The following is a 17,233-nucleotide window of genomic DNA, read 5'->3' on the forward strand; positions in this document are numbered from 1 at the left end:
AACGTACCAAGAAAGAAGAATGGATTTGGCATACAGCTGCAGTCTGTGAAAATGAGACCCTAAAGTTATCCAGGGCACCCAGATACATGACGGAACAACATATGGATGATTTAGAAGCCTGAAACTGTAGAAGATTCACAGCATTTGGAAAATATGTTATAGGTTTGAAGAAAATTGATGCAGTGTGGTTAATAAAGGAAAAAGCAAACAGAAATGCCTGGGATTTGGTTTGTTGGGTCTTCTTAAAACTGAAACTGGGGAGGTCCGACCGGCATTTCAAAGGATATTTATCGCACCAGTATTTGTCCCTCAGGCCCCAGGCATACGCCTGGTGGAAGGAAATCACAGTGAGAGAAAACAAACACCGTCACAGAAATATCCAGGCCACTCTTGGCTGGAAAATGGTTCATTCCTGTGAGTTCTGCATCGGCTGGGAAGAACTTGAGCAACAGGGGATGCGTTTGCTCTGCACATGGAAAACAACAAACGCATCGACATTAAGCCTGGTTTTAACTCTACGATTAATGATCCTTTAATGCCCTTATAGTATATTTCGGTATTTCAATCCATGTCGGTAATGGACGCTGCTGCGTGCCTTGCACTATTGAAACACGCAAAGTTTGAAAGAGCATCCTTTGGTTTCCAGGCTTCGCAGAACTCCCTGGATGGGGTCTAAATGTGACTATTAAACCCAACAGCTACTGTGTGCCATCAGCTAAAACCTGACCTGCAAACACAGGCCTTGCTTATCAGCTCTCCTGTCTGGATGCAGCTGAGAGCTCTCACTGCACTCTGTGATTCCACACACAACAGCAGAGGGATCCTGTCCCTGCTGGGGATGATTCACCTTCATAAAACCAGCTGGGAACTGGGGAACTTCAGGCGGTCCATCACAAGCTGTTCACTGTTCCCAGCTCAGGGGCAACAGCCTCTGCCCAAGAGCCCAGGAAGTGAACACAGACGGGACCAACTCCAGGTGCCTGATTTTAACCTCCTGCAGGTTGACTCAGGCACCTGAAGATGCCTTGAAGCTCCAAGTGCTCAAGCTGATCTCAACTCCCGCAGCAGACGAGGCATGTATGAAGAAAAAGAGCATCTCAAATAATCTGGGCAAGGGCAGGAATGGCTGAATGTGAATTTGATCAGAGATAAGAAATCCAGTTCCCTTCCTCACAGTCGACCTGAAGCTTCTCGAGGAGCCCTAATTAACAGTTGAGGTTAATGAAGCTTGGAATTTTCAGCCTCCAAACCAGGGACACAGGCCTACTGCCACCCTGCCAGCTGTGCTGCACTCAGCTGACTCAGTATCAGGCTGAACCCAAACCTGTTTGCTTCTTCTCCCCCCTCACGAGGTGGCACAGCGCACGCTGCTCCTTCTGTGTGCACTGGAACGAAAAACCTTGGGGCACCTACCAAACCAAAAGAAGTCTTCCAAGAAAACTCAGGAACCTTTGTTCAGAGTGGAGGATTGACACTGGTGTAGCTGTTGTATTCCTTTCTTAAGTAGCCTGCCAGGGGGTATGTCCTGATCCTTCTGCTGTTTCTTCTCTCAGCCTGCAGCACGCACTCTGGGTGCTGTAGAGTAGGGAGAGTGCAGCCTTACTGCTGTGAGAAAAGCTACGCATCATGCTCTATTTTAATTCCAGCCTTAACAAAAATTCTGTGTCTATACACATGGGTCACAATTAATTTCCTCATAAATTCCTGCATCCCTATCAGGAATTAACTGTGCAGCATCTAAGTTTGTTCCAGCTACCAGTCATGAGGTTTTATCTTTATATACATTCCTCCACTATTACACACCCATTTGGGATAAGAGCTGGTCATTTCATGTTAAGAAATGAGGATGAAGCTGAAAACTTCAAATCATTAAAAATACATTCATTTACTACAAGTTTCTGTGCTAAAACACATTTTCAGGAAGTTATTTGCTAATGAATAATTATGGCATTTCTATAAGCAGTGACACCTCCTGAAAGGCTCAGGTAAGCCATCGGCACTGACCCGTTTGAAAAGACTTCTCTGCCTGCAGACACAGCTGGAATGCTTTTCAGAAAAACTCCCCAACTGGAGAAACTTGCCGCTGAAAAATCGCTGTCACTCAGAGATACAGCTCAAAGAGAGTTCAAAAAACATACGAGGTATTTCAAGCCCCGTTGAAGGCAGAAATGGCATGTTTCTGAACTGGATACAAGTCACTGCTCTTTGGAGGTTCTCCCCTTGACGTCACCAAAGCTACAGTAGATGCTGCTGCGCTCCCTGACAGCTTTAGAAGTGGCCCATGGGGGAACTAGTTCCAGCTGATGCGGCTCGGGTTTTGTCTCATGGGGGACTAAACACGGGATAGATTTGAAAGACACTGGTATCTGATTTTATGTGCACCTTACCCTGAGAGGATCTTCACTAAAGTAAGGAGGTTCTCCATCCACCATCTCTATAGCCATGACCCCAGGCGACCAGATGTCCACCTTGGGGCCATAGGCTTCTTTTCTCATCACTTCTGGTGCCATCCAGTATGGAGTCCTGAGCATTGTGCTCCGTCGACTCTGCTCAGGGATGATCCGAGCACAGAAGCCAAAATCAGCTGAGGAGAAAAACAAGTGGTGTTAAAGGCAGCTTGAATTAGGAAGGCGAGCAAAAGAAATCCCCACTCTATACCTGAGAACACGGTGTGGAATCTATCTGGAAAAGCTGCCATGCTCTGTTTACTCAGTGCTGTAGCCACGGAAATACTGATTTGGCCACTTAATAACACCCCTCAAGTTTTCTGCAGTGGCTTTTATTGACTTGAACCGTTAGACTGTAACTGCCTCCCTCTGGAAGGGCCACACACAAACCAAAGCCACTCTTGACACCTTTTTCCTTTCTATGCCTCTCTGCATGTTGGAACTGTCCTCGGAGCTGGCAGCAGTGGTCAGCGCACTGCCACAGGCATCCCTTTTGGGGAACTGGCCATCAGTCAAAAGCAGCCCCGTGCCACAGCCTGGGAAGGCTGTGCCTGACCAGGAATACCCACCCAATTTGACAGACCTGTCCATGCCAAGTAGAATGCTGTTGCTTTTGATGTCCCTGTGAATCACTTGCTTTAAATGAAGGAAATCCAGGGCTTGAAGGCACTGATACGTAAAAAACAAACATGAGGGTAAAAATTAATGACCTGATTTCACCACACAAGAAAGGAAATGCCTCTAAAAGATTTAATTTCTAGATTAATTGTGAGTAACGCCCAAATATTGCGCTGTCCAGAGGAATAGCTTGGTGCTTCAACTTACTATTAAAGTAATAACTTTCCAAATAAAGGCTTATCAGGTTTGGAAAGAGAAATGTCCATTACTGTCACAGACTAGCCCCTGAAAGCACAGGCAGGATGGCTGCTGCCCAATCAGTGTGCTATCTCCATCCGTATGACAAACTATGTTTTGCCAAAAATGAGAAAGTCCCTTCCTTCGGTTTGAAGTGGATCACTGTTGGGTGGGAGGTTGCAGGACAAAGATTTTATTGTCAGGCTCTATAGCAGGTTTGGAAATAGCACCTTAGTCATTTTTCAGAAGCAAATGCCATTTTGGGTCGAATGCTATCCTTTTAAGCTGAGGACTCTGACAAATGAGTCTCTATTTTTCTTTGCTGTTCTTTTAAAAATCTGCCACCAGCATGTTTGCTTTTACAGGCAAGGAATGCAGTACAGACATGCTCCAGGCACGTGTTTAAAGAGGTAGAGCTGAGAAGAGTAAAAAAAGAAAAAAAAAAAAAAAGAAAAGATAACACAGTAACAGTGTTTCAGAGTGTAATGACAGAGGACAGTAAGTGCAGCGATACTGGCAGGCAGTTCACTTAAGGTGCCCTTTCTTCTCCATATCATAAAGCAACGCAGAAACAAAGCTCTCAAGATGAAATCCCTCATGTTCTTACCACCTGTTCACCAGTACCATCCTGTCCAAGGAAGAGGAAGCACACGCGGGATCCCTCACCTCCCTGCAGACAGCTGCCATCTGCTCTTCATCCATACAAAACTGGGTAACAACATCTCTTAAACAGCCACCAGCCATGTATTCCATCACCACCCGGAGCTCATCACCGACCAGGTGGCTGAAAGAAGAAAACAAGGGCACTGAGATGAACAGGCACAGCTAAATTACCTCATGGAAAAGACTGCTGGTGGCTTTTGTTTCCAGGTCATTTTCAAACGAAGACAGAATAAAATGACTAGACGTTCCTTCTAGGCTATACAGGACTTAGAATCTGTGCAGCCTAAATGAGAAAGGCATGCGAGTGAAAAATTACATGTCTTAGATGGCAAGCAAGTGAAAAATGCAGTTTACCAACAGCAAAGATAAATCTGGAACCAGGACATAGCACATCATCTGGTTCATCATCTTAACGCAAAGATTCCAGGATTAACTCCAGAAACAAGGCAACACAACTTTCATAGACATCCATGGTAGGAGGGTGTGTACCACTGAGGACAGAAATTGGTCCACAGTTTGGAAAACCTTACATAAAAAACACACAGAGAGAGGAAAAAAAAATTTAAAACTGGCAAATGATGTGTTTCTGGAAACAAGAACCTAGTCTTCCTGGCATCCACAGTAATGGAAAATAGTGGGAACAGCCCAACGGAAATAATTTCTATGAGGACTTATCAGCACTTATCATAAGACAGAGAAAATATGATCAATTTAAAAAAAAAAGGAACAAAAAAACCCCAACAACAAAAACAACAACAAAACAACACAGAGGTAGTGAACTCATGGGCTGTTGTTTTAGTAAGACATGGCTGATGCACATTTTTAAAAACAGTCTTCAAACTATATATGCCAGAAAAGATTAACGCAGACAAAACACAATCTTCTCCCAGAAATTGTATATGAGTAGATAAATAATGAAGAGGTCAATCTTCTGCCAGAGACCAGAAGTTTTTTAATCTTTGGCTTGCAGTACGTAAATGAACATTCATGTGATAGTACCAGAACTACTTACCTGTCTAAACAGTTAACAATATTTGGATTCCTATTTTCCCTCATCACCAGGCTTTCGTTAAGAGCTCGTTCCTTTTTGTGCTGTTGTTGGAGATTCATTTGTTTTATGGCCACCTGAAATGACATTAAAAACCATTCATTTGAGCAGTCTGTGGTACGAGATCAGAATGAACACGAAGGGAGTGGGTTTGGAATGACATAGCAGAGCTCTGCCAAGCTGTCTTGTTATTAGACGTAAGAGGTCAGTAACTCACACTACAACGCCCTATTTCTTTGCTAGCTTGGGTGCTGCTTGCAGGACACATGGCCAAATACATTTTGCCTTGTAAATCTGTCAAAATGGTCTACCATTTTTAGGTCTATCTACGTTCTTTTCAAATGGCCTTAGTGTATCACGGTATTATTATTCATGCACGCTTTCAAGCAGGAAGTGATTTTATTGCTGTGAAAACATAAAACCAGCTGGTAATGCTTTAGCAATCGTGATTTTTGATCATTATTTCAGCAATTGCTGGTGTTCTTGACTGCATAACTGAAACAAAACACAAATGCACGTTACGTGGCAAATGCTGTACTAAAAAGATTACTAAGGTTACACAAAAAGTACGATCCTAGCACTTCCTAATGCCTTGAATTTTTATTTTGCAACTCTGAATGCCATTCTTTAGCACAGTTTAGATTTGCAATTATTTTCTGGGTTAAAAAACAATAATCCATTCATCAGTATTTTATGGATACACCCAGGGTCATAAGCAGAGCTTAGGGCTTTTAGATCCCTTGCAGACCTCTGTCTCAGAGCAGCTGTAAAGTGCAGCACTGCAGGTGGATGAGACACTACCCGTGAGATTCAGATGTATCTGTTGACAGCCAGGAATGATAAATCAGAAAGCTGAAGCTGTAGCCCCAAAGAGCAAAGGGATTCTCTAAGACACCACCTTGTCTAATTATCACTAATATGACCACTTTTGCTCTGAACCGCTGTAGCCAGCCTGCCTCTGCCTCAGCCTGGCTCCTGCACCCAGTGCCACCTTCCCCCAGGCAGCCATGGGCCCTGCTCGAGCTTTTCGTCCTGGCCTCCTCGTGAGCCCACTTCTGCCAGCCCCGTCCCTCTGGGCTCAGCCCTGCTTCCCTCCCTGCCTTCCAGCTCAGCTCCGGCCAAGGGCTCCTACAAACCCACCCCAGAAGAGCCCCCCTACCCGACACGCGCCCGCTGGGGAGACGACGCCCCGGGGCTATTTCAAGTCTGCCTCTTGCTCCCCCGTAGTCTGGCCAGCCTCCCCCTCTGCCCAGTCCTGCTCTTGACATGGCCCAAAAGAGAGCACCCCTCCGCTCTCGGGCCTGGTTTTCCAGCCAGATTTTCAGGCAGTGTTTGCCCATATTCAAAAACGTTAAGATGCCACTTTAAAGGGGCCACTACAGGGACTGTCAGTGTTAACTCTCCTTCAAGAGCTGCTTCTTAACCCCCCGGCCCCCACTTCACTGCAACCACTCCATGGGCTGTAACAGGCTGTCACCGACACTGGACCTAAACACGGCTGTATTCTTTTGGAGAGAGCTTTGGTCTTGAGATACGTCTTCTCATCTGTCAGGTGTGTGTCAACCAGCTTCAGGATGACTAAAGCACAAAACTGAGTCCTAAACACGATCTCTCCTTCATTAGGTCTTGCATCACACTTTGGAGATGAAACACCTGATGGAAAAAATGCTAAACAGTATTACTGCCTGAAGCTGTGGTTAAGGTAAATTGGGACTGAATGACGGCAGCCTTCAGCAGCGAGTGGATGCATCAATATATTCAGTAACTAAGACAGAGCTAGTGTGGCCTTCTCTGAAAGGAGAAAGTGCCCTCCTTGCGTTCTTGCTGGTTGTTAATAAGGACAAAGTGTGTCCAAAATTAAGTGACGTAACAAAGCTATTTATTCCTCACAGCAACAGGGGAATCTGTGACCACCCCTGGGGTTCTCCCGAGGCCTCTCACTGTGACAGATCTTCAGATTTTACGATCTGTATTACTAACCAATCTATGGCCAGGTCCACAGGCAGTTTTACATGCTGTAAATGTACAGAGTTAAATTGTATATCGAGACCAACATTCTCTGTAAGAGCACAACTTCATGCACAGTGGGGAACAGAGATGTAACAATTTCTAAACCAACACATTCACATTGGCAGTAAAAACTATAGTTTTTAGCAGGCCCAAAGGCTTGCTGCGATTTCTTTACAGATTTCTCTCCATTCAAATGCCCAGTCAGGGATGATGTAACATGGTAGCAGCCGGGGACCAACAGCACTGTGGAGAGCACCAACCTGTCCTCAAGACACAGTAAGTAAAAAAACAGTTCTCTTACGATGGGCCTTGGAAGCGATGGGTGAAGCATCAGCCCAAGCACAGAAAGCACCAAGGCTCTTCCTGATGCCAGGGGGACCAGGACCTCCCCCCAGGAATTCGCAGGCACCTTTTCAGGCATTAATCAACCCCTCGGTGCAATGGCTGCTGGAAAGCGGATAGCCACAGGAAGCGTTCAGTTCCTGAGGCACAGAACCACGGTGCCCTTAAAGAGCTGTCCCTGAAAAGCTGAAGACAGCAGACAAGGTACGTTGCAGGCTGACGCCAGCCTGCGCTTCAGAGGAACAGCCTTTGCAGTAAAGATCTCCTGGCGATCCGAAAGCCCATCCGCTGTTCGCACCAGGGGGGAAAGCGCTGAACCCCTGCCAAATCTGCTGGGGCTGTTGACACCTACCTCTTGTCCCGTGCTGATGTCGAGTGCGGTATAGACAGTTCCAGACACCCCAGAAACAAAAGAGCAGCAGAGACATGAGAAGTGGTTTAGACCCTGGAAGTGAAAGCCCTGACAGGAGCTCTCTGTTGCCTGTAGTGTTTCCAAAACACCTTGGTTCCTCCACTCCTTCAGCCAGCAGTGCACAGCGCAGCAGCCCAGAAGCCCCCTGCCATGCAGGCTATCCAAGAGAAAACTTAGGTCCAAGAGGAAGAAAAAGGGCTGATGCAAATCTCCAGAGTTCATACTAAATTCTTTTAGTCCACAACTGAAAGGCGGGGTGCATATACAGACTGGAAAATAATAGATTTCATTCTTTTCCCTTTTTCTCCAGTTTTGCGCTGTTGGGTTTTACTTTTTCCCTTTTTTTTTTCCTGCGGTGTGTTTGTGTGGGTTTTTTCCGGAGAATGTAACACGCACACAGTCTAGCTGTGCCTTCTCAGATCTCTTCTTTGGATCTATCTGCAAAACTCAGGCAACACCACGCAGTCATTCTGAGAGCCCTGAACACACGTGCCAGCCATCTGAGGAAAGGACAGTGCATCGACACTGTGTTTATTACTGAATTGTTGGTTTTCACTACCTCTGCCAGAAAAGAGAGCTGAATATCTAATCTCTGGTTGCAGTTTCTAAACTATGCCGTTATAATCCTGATCACTGAGTATTTTTTGAAAGCAAAATATTGGAAAGAAATGTTCTTGAGAAGTGTTATTTATCTGACAGCTATCAGGTTCTAAGCTGCTCTTTCAGGCAATAAAGATTTTTCTCCTTTCTTTAGCGTGGCCGTATTATTTTGAGACACACAAAAATGATTTCCCCTAAGAAAACAAGCAAACGGGTGCCACAAACTTGAGGGACAGTAGATCTTCCAGGTCCTGCCCCTCGCTGCAGACAAGACGTTGCCAGCATCAAGTGCTCTTTGACGACGCCTTCTGACCACAGGCACCAATTCTGATCAGTACTGAGAGACAGCAGAATCTAAGCCCAGGGTCTGAACACGTTTGGAGCTTGCCCGACTTCACGCTTGATATCACACCAGCAAAATACCTGGCCCGTGATTTTGTGTAAGTAGCTGTGACTGGACTTACCCTTGCCCGACTTGTTCAAATCGAGTGTATTTCTGCTTAGGATCTGCCACGCTCACAGTGCTCCCTGAAAGAAACAACATTAAAAATGGAGACACCCCCTTCCAGCAGATCAGAAATGCCGCCCCACTGTCTGGGGTTGGGAGCCGTTTGTAGGCAGCTGGGTGACAACAATGATACAGGCAGCTCCGCAGCACAGAGAGTCTCCACGAAGACTGATTTTTACAGTCCTCTGGAGAGTCACCCGGACAGGAAACCAAGAACTTGGAGAAACATTCACAGGAGCCGCAGATCAGAAAAGAACAAGTACCAGTGCAAGTGCTTGTTGTCTCGAAACACTAAGGACAGCTGGAACAACAGAGCCTTCATCTTCTTAGCAAGAAATAGTCTGTGCGATTCCCCAGAAGGTTTAAGACTTCTGGAGGTTAACTGCCCCTTGGGTTCTGGAATCCATTCTGATGAACAGGTGCCACTTGCAGACAGGAAGAATATTGCAGAGTGTTCCCAGGAGGGGATCTTCTCAATGTTTCAGCGGCTTGCCAAAAGAATGCCGTCATGTTTTTACAGAACAGCGTCTCCTGTTACAAACAAGAGAGAAAAAGCATCTCAGGCAAGAAGCCAGAGAGATTAGGAACAACAAGGAGGAATGCAGATTGGGACAAAGAGGCAGTGAACGAAAAACCAGCCATGCGCTGCAGGACAGAGACAGAGGAAGGAAAAAAGAGGGGCAGGGAGCAGGACAGAGGGAGAGCAAGGAAAACCAAAGGGGCAGGTAGAATAGCAGAACAAGAGAGGGGCTTGGAAACCAGAGAGGGACGAAGAGGGAGCAGGGGACAAGAACAGACAGAAGAAGAAAGGTACAGGGAAGCAAAAGAGTGACGCCAGTGATGGAAGGTGGGAGGGCACAGGCACAGGGAGGCACCCGGAGCACAAGAGGGGTGACACGGCCCCAAGTGTGGACGGAGGGTCGCAATCACGACAAATTTATCTACACACTTGCAGATAAGCCGGCACGTCTTTATTGCAGCGCTGGGAAGCACAGGGACAGCTCCACCCGACGGGCTTCAAAGTTACATCAAAAATTCAACATCTTATACCCTTTTTCTGCAAAGTCAGGATCTTTAACAGATTTTAACATAAGCATGCATGTTATGCCCACTATTAATTTTGACAGTTACAATGATTGGTCCGCCCTATTCTATAACTTTCTTAATAGTCCTATCCTAATCTAATCATTGGTTATTTTACTGATCAAAATCTCTGATATACAAATTAGGATGGGGAGGATGGGAGAGTCTTCACAGCAACATTCCTTTGTTTCAATGGTTTCATCACATAAGAGAACTAGCTGAGAACGTACAATTTCACCCCTTGTACCTGCCTCCCTCCCTTCTCGTTCTGTGTTCTGTACAGTTTCCCAATCCACAGCACCTTCAGCTTTGGCCATCTTCCTAAGGCCTGCATCTGCTGTCTCTTAGCATAAGTGAGGTTTTGTCTACTCCTTACCATAATGTAAATTATTTGAATCAGGAAATAATTAACTATAAGAAATTAGTTGTTTATTCAAAACAATTAATTATCAATGAAATTCAAAATTCAGATCTGATTATAACACAAGGGCCCAGGACTCACTGCCGCTCCCGCTCTTGGTGCTGCTGGGAGGATTTTACTGTTGAGACACTTCTGTCTCTGCCTCTCTCAGCTCTTACAATATGAGGCTTCCTACATACACAGCCTCACTGCGCACACACACACACCCCCCGCCCCCACGGCTATACCGTGCTTTGGTTACGCACACAGACCCCGCGGTGCATGTTGGTGACCAGCTCTGCTGAGGACTACTCACAGGGACCCTTCCTCACGCGGAGAGGCCGGCTGTCTCTTGTCTGCAGCTGGGGGCAGCTCGCAGCCGGATCCCCTTCGTGTCCTTCTCCAGCCACTTTTCCTTTTGCCCATCTCCTCAGCTTCAGCCTGAGCTGGATGCAGCTGACGACATCCCCAGGGCAGGAACAGACCACCGAGCCCCTGGCACGGCCTCTGGCAGAGGGAAAGAACCCTGACTGTCACAGCCGGCCCCAGGCCGGAGCCTCTCCTGCTGCAGCCGCTCCTGCAGACTCCGCTCCTTCCCCGCACTGCTGCTGAAGGCCCCTGGGTTAACAGAGCCCTGGGCCTGCCCGAGGCCCCGCTCGCCGCTGCCAGGACAGGCCGTGGGGCAGCCTGGGGCTGCGGGACAGGCCTCAGGGGAGGGGCTGGGGACGGGGCAGCTGCAGGGGGGAGCGGGGCTGGGGGGGCTCAGGGGGGCTCTGAGAGTCGGCGTGTCCAGTGCCTGTGCTGGGGGGTCTGTCTCCCTTCTCCTTCCCCTCCCCAGCTCTCAGGTCACCCCCGGGGATGCCCCAACTGACCCGGCTCCGGCTTGGAGCTCCCACCCACCACCCCCGGGCAGCCAGCAGGCAGGAGACACCCCCTCCCCCGTGCAAGGCCCTCGCTCACCTCAGGGGCAGCCCAGCCCTCACCTCAGACGGGCCATGGCTGGAGCAGAGCCTGCACCTCCCGGCACCAGCCCCTGCCCCAGGACTACAGCTCCCAGCATGCCCCGGGGCCTCTTCCTGCTGCCTGCCCCTGCAGGGACACTTCCCCCGGCCCTGCCCCGCCCCCGCGGGCCCCATGGCCCCTCCCCCAAGCCAAGAGCAGGGCGGGAAACATCCCCCAGAGCCTGAGGGCCAGCGGGAGGGGGAGTGTGGGGCAGGGCGGCAGAGAGGGACCGAGCAACGGTGGCCGCCGGGGTGGGGGAGCAGGGGGAGCACGAGGGGCCGGGGCAGGCAGGGAGGAGGCTAAAAAAGATGGGGACAAGGAGCCAGAGTGAGGAAGGGGAAGAGAAGCAGCACAACAGGCTTTAAGGCAGAAAGAGAACAGCTGGAAACCAGGGAGCCAGAGCCTGGGAGAAGGGGAGAAAGATCAAAAATACCGGCTGTGGGCACTGCTGCCATTGCTTGAGCACTGTCCAGGAACTGCACGGCCAGGAGCCTCAAAATAGGGGTGGCCTGTGAAAGCCCTGCCCCGGGCCCGCTCCTGCACCCTGCTGGTGGTGGTGAATGTCGCCTGGCAGGGTGGCCAGGGCCTGGGGGAGACAACCAGTTGCAGGGTGGAATTGCCCAGCTTTTGTTTTGTTTGCTGGTTGCTTTTGCTTTTTTTAAAAAATAGCATTACAGCTCTGAATACAACCTGCAAGGAGAAAGGAACCAGGCGTACCGGGCTGGGCACATTGAAAGCCCAAACCCGCTCAACAGCCGCACAAACCACCGCTGGCTCCCGCTGTGCACACTCCACTGCCCGCCTGCAGGTACAGGCAGCCGCTGTTTCTTGAGCCTTCCCCAGGATCGGCACCACCGGGCAGCTCAACAAACCGGGTGGGCTGCAACCACAGGCCATCTGCACGACTGCAAGGGTCTCTCTCCTTTGCTCGTGAGCTAGTCCAGCTTCTGGTTTCCCTAGTGAATTGCACAAACACACAGCGCTCTGAACAGTAGCTGGCCCGAGACACTCGCTCTTGCCCACCGCTGGGTCGCCGTGGCCTGTGTTCCCTTCTGCCCTTGCTGGCCGCCAGCCCTCTGGACCCACCCGTGCCCTGTGTGCAGAGTGGGGCCGCACACGAAGGAGTGGGAATCGCTCTCCAAGAGGAGGTAGGACGCACTGCGGTGATCACCTGCAGGGCTCAGTCAAACAAGCACACCAACCAGCAGTTTGCCTCTGTGGGGTTGGCTCCTTGATCCCCCCCTCCCCTCCTTTTTCCATGCCTATACATGCCCCTCAAATGCCTTGACTCCCCTCTTTCTCCGCCCCTGTCTCCTCCCAAGCAAGGGACCTCCCCGCGGGTATTTTTTCCCCCTTGCTCCCAGGTTTGCCACAGCCGTCCACAGGTTTGGTGTTTCAGGCGCTGTTAGCTGGGTCACCTCGGACTTCCACGGCATTACCGATGCAGTTTTTTCCTGGGTACTGCTGTCCCTGCCAGACTTCTCTCCCCAAAACCACCCCAGCTCTTCCTTCAGTTATCTGTCAAGTGTGGCCACCTCCCACACCAATCCCCCTTAACTACCTGTGAAATCCGGCTCTTCCTCATGGCACTCTGACTCCCGTCAGCTTCGCACTCGCTTTGCTACAGGCAGCAATAGCTCTTGGCATGCTCAGGCGTTTCCCACGGTGTCTTCAGTAAGCGAAGGCTCCCGGCAGGCCCTAATCTTCAGCTTGCGTGCCTTAAGGCATACCCCCAACGCTGGCTGCGTGTCACATCATTTCCTCCTCTCCTCTTGCTAGCCTCCCTCTAGCCAGTCTTCTCCACTCCACGGTGGCTCTGAGCACCCTCGTCTCAGACCGGGCACGGTTTCAGCTTTTGGAGTGACTCTTTGCCCGTGTGACCGACTTGTCTGCCTGCAGCCTCGTTCTGCAGGTGCTGGGCATGGAAGTCCTTGCCTTGCACAGGAGACTGGACTGAAGCATGGTTAGCTGTGAAAATCGTCAACTTTATTTCAAGAACTAAGTCAAGAGCAGCAGTTGTGTGTGCCCTGAGAGGAGCGTGGGCAGGACCGAGCAGGCCACTGGCACTGAGGCTGCCTTTGGATCTCAGCAGGCATAGCCCCAGGAGGAAAGGGTGGTGCTACCCTACAGCCTGCACTGATCCTCTTCTTCTTGCTGCTCAAGCCTTTTTCCCCCTTAGCTCCTGCAGGAGCTCCTGCACCCGAGTAAAGAACTCCACCAGCTTCTGGAGTGGGAATGGGCAGGAGCTAAACGTGCCCGACTGTGTTGGGATCGGCCTTGGCCTCTGCACGGGGGTGGAGGCGGTGAGAAAATGACTCCATGCCCGCGCCGTTGGAGCAGCCCGAACTGCTGGGTGCAGTCCCATCTGTACCAGGATCCAGTCGTAAAAGTGCTGCGTGGAGGTGTAGACTCCGGGCCGCCTGGCTCTCGCGCAGCCTATCCCCCAGCTGGTCACCCCCACGAGCCAGAAGTAGTTGGCGTGCTTGTCTTGGCAGACGAGAGGACCACCGCTGTCACCCTGCAGCGGAGCGGAGGAGAGTCAGAGGGTTCTGGTGGTGTTGGGTGGCCCCTGTCAGCACTGTGGCTGGCTCCTTCTCTCTCCTGGCACCTGCCAGAGCTGTACCCAGTGCCCAGAAAGGCTCTGCTCAGGTGCTGGAGCCTGCAGGACCTTGTCTGGGAGGGGGTGGTGGGCCTGCAAGGTAGGGCACTCTCTCCTCTCTGCCCGCTGATCCTGGAGGTGTGGAAGGGGGACGTTCCAGGACTGGGATGCAGACCTCTGCGCTGGGGCAAGAGCACTGCGTGGCCTTTCTGGGCAGAGTGCCGGGGCTGTGGGACAAGAGGGGTGCTGGACAAGGGCCTGCAGACGGGGAAGGGAAGGCAAGCCCCGACAGCGGTGGGGACCCAGCGGCAGGAGGGTGACTCGGCAGGCGCAACACGCGCCGGAGGATGTTTGGGCGCTGGCGACAGGGCTGCCTGTGCTGCTGGGGGCTGGCGCGGAGCACGCTCCTACCTGGCAGGTGTCGATACCGCCCTGCGGATAGCCGGCACACACGTTGTGGGGGTGGACGGCCCCTCTGTACCAGCGGCTGCTGTTGCAGACCTTCACATCGATGAGGTGGACCTGGGCCTCCTGCAGGACAGCGGTCGATCCTCCAGCTGTGAGCACAGGAAGGAGTTAGCAGCCAGCAGCCCTTCTGTTCCCACTTCTCCTCCCCTGTGTGGGCGAAGCCCTTCCCTAGGGCCCGCCTTTGCCCCTGCAGAGGCCTTGTGCCGGGCTTGCCCTTCCCTCTCGCTTTGGCTAATGGCTCGGGCCCATCTCTCTGTGGCCGTACGTCCCCGCAGCCCGACTCTGGTTTTCGCCGCCACCGCTGCCCAGAAGCCCAGCCCGCCTCCCCAGCGTGCCGAGCTTACCCTCAGCACAGGAATACTCTTTGGGAACTCACATCTTGCCATGGTGGCACCCCAACCGCTGACGTAGCAGCTCGTCAGCTCTGACACTCTCAGCGAGGCGTCGGGCACGCAGGCCAGCTGTACGTAGTAGCCGCACTGGACAGGCTGGTCCAGTTCCAGCAAGGCGATGTCGTTCCTCTCCGTGACGTTATCGTAGTGTTCATGAAGTATCAGCCGATAAATACCGCGCACTTGGGTCTCAGGGCCCGGCTGAGCCAAGTGGGTGGCCCCGATCACCACACGCCACATGGTGAGGTAACTGGAAGGCAGATGCAGAGAGGCCTCAGAGGGAGCGGAGCCACGTGCTGCAGCAGCCCCGCGGTTCCCTGCCTTCTGCTTCCCAAGGCAGGGAGGAAAGCAGCGCTGCGGAGGGTGCCACTGCCCTAGCATGCCTTGGGCACCAGGAACGTGGAGCTGGAGGCTGCTAGGAAGCGGTGGCACGAGCCCAGCCTTCTGCGGAGCAGTCTCTCAGCTGGGCTCGCCAGTGCCCTGGCACCGGGCATACTGCAAGGCAGCGGGATGGCAGGAGCTCGTGGGGCTGCGGACGGGGCGCCTGCTGGTGCTGTGGGGATAGCCCCCTTCCCTGCTCCTCCTTACCTGGCCGCGTTGAAGCAGTGGGCTGCTGTGAGGACCCACTGCGGGCTGATGAGGGACCCTCCGCACACGTGGCCCCAGGGGCTCTGGATGCTGACGATCCAGGGCCAGGCCCCTGGCTGGGCACCCGTGCCACCCACGACGCGCGACATGCCGTAGCGAGCCGCCATGGGCCGGAGCCCGCAGGTCCTGGTGTAAGAAGAAACTCATGAGTGTGCTGCTGGACGGCTGTGCTGCTGTTGAGGCTGAAGGTCAGCCGTCTTCCCTCCCCCCGAGGGGCTGCACGGACGGCAGGGCCAGGGAACCCCGTGGCTGTGCCTCCAGCCCTCTGTCCGCTGTAGCCCTGTAGACGGGTTGTGCCAGCAGCCTGGGTGCTGGCAAGGAGCTGAGGCTCCCACAGGGAGTTTGGGAAGCTGTGGAGTGGCCACAGGGGCCGCGCGGGCCCCCTCCAGTGAAGCCCGTCAAGGGCTGCCCGAGCTCCCTCCCAGAACCTCGGCCCACTTACCCACAGCTGTCCCACATGCCGTGCGCAGGCCGGCACACGGCCAGCAGGACGAGGAGGGCGAGCACTTTCATCGCTGCCAGCGGCACGCGTCAGCTGCAAGAACGAGGTCTTGTTGCCTCCAGCGCAGCCGCCGACGTACTGCCCGCAGCAGTCTCGCTGCCTCTGATGGCCTTGGCCCTGGGGCTGATGTCACAGAGCCGCCGTTTCTGGGCGTGGGGCACGGTGGCCTCTCAAGGGGGGGTGGAGGTGGGGGTGTCAGCAATACGGGGGGTTTCCAAGCAGGAGGGGAGGCGGAAGCTGGGATCGGACAGCCCTGACAAACCCCTGCTGAACACTCTGCCTGTGGGATGAGGGCGTGCAGGCCCCGTGGCTGGCAGCGGCAGAGGCTGGGCTTTCTTTAAAAATGGATGCTGCCCAAAGGAAAAAAAAAAAACAAACGAACCATTACTTTCCAAACTCAGTTACTGACGGGCTCAAGCAGTGTTCTGCTGGTTACCAGCAATATGCAGAAATGGGACATAGGGGACCACCTGCACCTGCGTCTGCAATTCCAGTCCCTTGCTATCCCAGGCCAACATGGCCCGTCATTCGATTAATCCATTTATCAAGGTGTCTTCAGCTTGCTGGCAATTTTGCCCTGCCAGTGCTCTGGGAATGCTGCTTGCTGTCCCAGGGCCTTGTTCCTCTCAGGAACCTCAAAATGCTCACTTAGGTTCCTGTTTGCTACAGACACGGGCTCTTTTAGTGCTCAGAAAAGATGAGGGGCACAAGCCACACCTCAAGGAACTCCAGTACCTCTAGGAAATGTTTATCCCAGCAATATTTAGGCCCACGTGTTCTTCTGAAGGCCACTGAGGTCGAGAGAAGAGCAGGGAGACAAGAGACAGAGCGCTGATGCACTCAGATCTGGGTTGCAGGGACAGCAGTGTCTACCACCCCATGTCCTGCCCCTCCTGCGTTGGCTGGCACCTTCACAGCAGGGACAGCCAAGGGGCACACGGTGCCACCCCCTATCTGCCACAAAACCTAGCACCAAACCTGCAGCAGTTTTCATCTACTCGACTATGCCAGGCAACAGAAGGAGCTGTGACAAGTCCTGCTCAGCCATCCCCGTTTCGCTGGCAGAAACCTCCACAAGTGGGGCAGGAGGGACAAGCCGGGGCCCCTCTGATGCTCACAGGGAGCACCCGCAGCCCCTTCCTTCCCACCGCCAAACCTCTGTCCGCTTGGCTGGGACTGACTTCACCGCGTTCCTCCCTGCTCATCTCTCGGCATACACCAGTCCCCAACCCCATTTCAGGCCTCTGCGCCTGC

At 52.3% G+C, this 17,233-nt stretch overlaps 1 protein-coding gene across 1 annotated transcript; it reads right to left on the reverse strand.

The window, feature by feature from the left end:
- Positions 1-541: 541 nt before the first annotated feature.
- Positions 542-5,102, reverse strand: LOC147412338 (serine/threonine-protein kinase PAK 3-like). Its single transcript, XM_086481463.1, has 5 exons — positions 4,978-5,102; positions 3,969-4,086; positions 3,017-3,116; positions 2,388-2,584; positions 542-601 (listed from the first exon to the last, which is right to left on the reverse strand). Exons 1-5 carry the CDS (start codon positions 5,100-5,102, stop codon positions 542-544), a joined length of 600 nt encoding a protein of 199 aa, XP_086337589.1.
- Between the last annotated feature and the right edge of the window lie 12,131 nt (positions 5,103-17,233).

Source organism: Leptosomus discolor, unplaced genomic scaffold, assembly GCF_034619465.1.
Source record: "Leptosomus discolor isolate bLepDis1 unplaced genomic scaffold, bLepDis1.hap2 HAP2_SCAFFOLD_106, whole genome shotgun sequence".
Taxonomy (NCBI): Eukaryota; Metazoa; Chordata; class Aves; order Leptosomiformes; family Leptosomidae; genus Leptosomus; species Leptosomus discolor.

Coding starts and splice junctions, on each gene's coding strand:
- LOC147412338 (XM_086481463.1), bottom strand. CDS start 5,102: ATGTCATTTCAGGTGGCCATAAAACAAATGAATCTCCAACAACAGCAC. Junction 3,117..3,968: donor TGGCAGCTGTCTGCAGGGAG/GTGAGGGATCCC, acceptor TTTACGTATCAG/TGCCTTCAAGCCCTGGATTT. Junction 2,585..3,016: donor GGACAGGTCTGTCAAATTGG/GTGGGTATTCCT, acceptor TTTTCTCCTCAG/CTGATTTTGGCTTCTGTGCT.